This window comes from Saccostrea cucullata, unplaced genomic scaffold (genome assembly GCF_032062105.1).
Source record: "Saccostrea cucullata isolate Sc308-1 unplaced genomic scaffold, CSIRO_AGI_Scuc_v1 ctg1829, whole genome shotgun sequence".
Lineage (NCBI taxonomy): Eukaryota > Metazoa > Mollusca > Bivalvia > Ostreida > Ostreidae > Saccostrea > Saccostrea cuccullata.
This window is the reverse complement of record NW_026920841.1, coordinates 100162-104063: the sequence shown is the minus strand read 5'-3', so window position 1 is coordinate 104063 and position 3902 is coordinate 100162. Positions and strand designations below refer to the sequence as shown.

The following is a 3902-nucleotide window of genomic DNA, read 5'->3' as shown; positions in this document are numbered from 1 at the left end:
AAATTCTCCGTGTGAACACAATTCAAATTTACTTAATTCAAATTAAACTGTCGGTGTGAACAGAGCATAATAAAATGGGTCAAGAAATTATCTGAACAAAAACTAAAATATTATTGTTTAATATAAAAGATACCTGAGTGATATTTACAACTTATTTTGCTACAAGCTACAACACTACAAATTCTTTAACTCATAAAAATTAAGCTTTTTCTCCTTTTTCTATTTGAAAAAGAATGTTCTACAACCTATGAAATCTACAGTATCAGACTATGTAAACAAATATCAATACATCAAAATCATGCTTTCACATATTTTGTGATTTCTTGAAAAAAAGAGAAAGTTTTAACTACATTCCCTTTTTTGTATTCCAATATCTTTGGAGATACAACTCTCCATTTCACATTGCTTCACAGGAAAGGTTTCTATTGTAAACAAAAAAATTTTTTTGTAAACCCTTTGACAAAAATTGCTGCTTGCTAACTCATGATTGGTGAGGAATGTCAGCTATTCAAAACTTGTAGTTTCCTTTTCTAGTTAACATTTACTTTCCAGTCGTTGCAGCCTTCTGGATTCTATTTTAGATTTTGTTGGACTTGAAATTTTTATGTATTTATTTTCCTTTTTTAACATCGAAGTTGGACATTTAGAGGCTAGCTCAATAGCTATGAATAACAGAGTTCTCAATTTAAATCATTCTGCAGCAATGATGTAATCTAACAGTGTGCCTGTGCTAATAGTCCCATTCAGACCGTCAACAGTTTCTACGTTAATCTGTCTGCAAGTGGACACAAGGCTGTCTTCATATTTTTTCAGTTTGGCCTCATTTTGAGTTGTCCAGGCTAGTTCCATTGATTTTAAAATATTTCCATCACCTGATAAAAGCAAAAGAATTTCTAGTGAGGATCTTAATGTTAATGTCACATCATTTTAATCAAGAAATCATTCAAATTGTATATGTATGAATTATTTACCTTTTTCTAAAGTAGATGCCAATTCTTTTTCCAGGAAAGTGCATCGTACTTCCAGAATTTTTCGTTGTGTATCAGCTGTAACTTACGTCTCAATTTTGGCCTGTTTCAAGGTTTCTGCCCCATACTTTGAACAAAGTTTTATAATCAAGGGAAGACCCCCAGTCATCGTGTTATGTTTCTCTGCATACGAAGCATACTCCACAACCGTGTCTGTTTTAATGCGATAGTCTACCTCCACACATGCACGTTTGCAGTTTTCTAAGATAAATAATTCACATTTCTCTTTGAGGTCTATGATTTGGTATTCATCTGCCAGACACGCTATCCTCAGTACATTTTGTTCTGTTAATAAATCAAAAGGAAGTAGAGGCTGAATAAATATCCAATATTGTCCATTCTATCTGAGGCTAAGTCAGTTGCCCTACATCATCAGAAATACTACATAAGACCTAAAATAAAAATTTGTTTGTTTGCAGTTGCCTACCAACCATCTGAAAATACACCCGACCCAAACTTTTTTTTAACCCTTTAGTAATTTTTTTTTTTTTTCAATTTTTTTTTCAGGATATTGAAACTGTTTCATTTTCTAATTTTGACTTCTTTTTTTTCAGTTGTTTATAACAATAGTGGAGCTTATTCATGTTTAGTAGACCCATGAAAAGCTTTATTATTTATTATCTAACAAACAATTTGAAATATTCTTTTCTCTTTTTTCAAAAAAATAACAAAAGAATGCCTACCTACCGACTCAGTCTGTAAATTATAGGTCGGCAATTGCAAATAAATAATTTTTAAAGCTTGGCCTAATTATTGCATGTAGTTGAATTGAATTGTAACATTGAAATTTCTCATAATGTTTTGCTTAGGCCAGCTGAAATTAACTTCTACCTAAGTTAAAGTTTTAAGTTTAATTCAAAACTAATGACTATGAATGAAGGAGAAAAAAAATAAGTAAACAAAAAGGTCAAACAAATCACCAATTCTTCATTTCCATGAATCAAAACACTTGTAAACCATTTAATTACATACAGATTTATCAAAATAGCACATTTTAACAGCAAAAAAAAAATAAATTCTCAAAAAATGCAGCTCATATTACTTTATTATTTTTATGATATCTATTAATCTATTTAAAGTAAAACCGTCAATTTCAATGGCAGACTCATTCCAAATAACTCTCAAAAGGGTCCAAATGTCATGAATCTATTCCTATGTAATTCACTCTTCATTTGCTAATTTACAATAAAAACCAGTAAAGGAACTTTACCAGAGTGGGAAGATAAAAAATTACTGATTCGTTTGTTTTACCAAATGGCAATTTCACTGGAAGTCAAGTCCCCAAAAGAATAAAAGACTATAAGACTATTTCACTTATTATATCCCCCCCCCCCCCCCGCTTGAAAAGCAGGCGAATATATAGTAATCAGGATGTCTGTCTGTCCATCTGTCTGTTACGCTTTGGAGTACCTATCTCTTATCCCAACTCCTCCTATTCCACTGAATTTAATGATGCTTTCACAGATTCTTTATTACATCTGTACATTAATATACAGTTCTCCACCTCCTATTTTAATTTTTGATCTGACAGTTATTTCAGGTCTCCCAGAGCTAATGCCAAAACATGGACTGCCATTATAACCATTTGGGAGGTGGGGTATCATTTATTCATTTGGTGAGCTCATTGCTCACAGTGCCTCTAGTTTTACCCTTTAGTCAATGTACAAACATTTAGAAATATGAACAGTTAGACAGAAATACAAACAGAGAAGTAATCCAGCAGTGTAGCTCTCAGTGACAGGTAATGCTGTCAACAGGGTCAAGTCATGGCTATCAAACAAATTTTAATAAAACTTACCAGTAATAGGAGCTAGGAAGCCAGGGTAATGAAAGGTGTGTAAAAAGGTCACAAAATCTCCAGTCTTCTTTTCGGGTAAAGATATCCTATCTTTGTTTTTTTCGCTGAATTCAGATTCAAACATGGCCTTAAACACGGGTGAGTGATCTGCCAATGCCTGTTTATTGAGGTGTATATCCATTCCTTCTACCTCCAGTAGACGTCAGTAGGAGGAAAGGCTGTTTTAGGTTTATCTTTTTGGGTTTCGTCTTCCCCAGAACATGATTCCTTCGGTTCAGAATTGGATTTCTCCTGGCAGAGTTTAGGTACCTTACAAGCAGTGGCCATGTTTGTCTTCTATCTTGAAGTAAACTGTAAAAAGGTATGCTGAGGTGAATAGAATTTCAAACATTGAGAACTTGAAGAAAATGGCAATAAAATAGAATTTACTGTACAACCAGAAAATTGGCTTAATCTTACACAACTTTAAATTCTGTAGAGCAATATGAAGAAAGCTAAATGAGGTAATTTAATTTTTTTGTTTCTTTTGAAAATGATTTTTAAAAATTATACATGTATATCTTAAAATACTTTTGAAGCTTGGCCCAAAACATTGTTTCAAGGAGATTTGCTTTCTTGGTTGAGGAAGAACAGCATAATTTCACATTTGAAATATTACAAATAAGAATTTGTAGGACTAGTCGTGTCAGGAAAAGATGAATTTTAAAGGATTCTATACACACCAGCATTGTTTACAGTTTAAATGTCTATTTTATTTTTTTAAAAATAGCTTTAGTTTAATAAATTAAACTCACTGGAATATTCTTACACATCCAGTCTGAATCACCATAATAATCTCAAAAACATCAGGATAAAGTTAAACTACTGTGTGTGTAAACAGGGCATTCATGAGCATAATATATGTGTCATGTTAACAGGTCTGGTACAATCACTAGATTTAGCTACGTTCAAAAGCTTGATTTACCTACTTAGCTTTATTTACCTACCTGAGGTAGCTTTATTTAGCTACCAACTCAATTAATTTCTATAAAAAATCATTTTTCTCAGGGTGTGCAGAAAATATAATTTTGATGCAG

At 32.3% G+C, this 3902-nt stretch overlaps 1 protein-coding gene across 1 annotated transcript; it reads right to left on the bottom strand.

Annotated features, from left to right (window-relative positions):
• Positions 1 to 457: 457 nt before the first annotated feature.
• On the bottom strand, positions 458 to 3016 carry LOC134258469 (BTB and MATH domain-containing protein 42-like). Its single transcript, XM_062741032.1, has 3 exons — positions 2827 to 3016; positions 972 to 1313; positions 458 to 872 (listed from the first exon to the last, which is right to left on the bottom strand). Exons 1-2 carry the CDS (start codon positions 3005 to 3007, stop codon positions 1054 to 1056), a joined length of 441 nt encoding a protein of 146 aa, XP_062597016.1. The 5' UTR covers positions 3008 to 3016; the 3' UTR covers positions 458 to 872; positions 972 to 1053.
• Between the last annotated feature and the right edge of the window lie 886 nt (positions 3017 to 3902).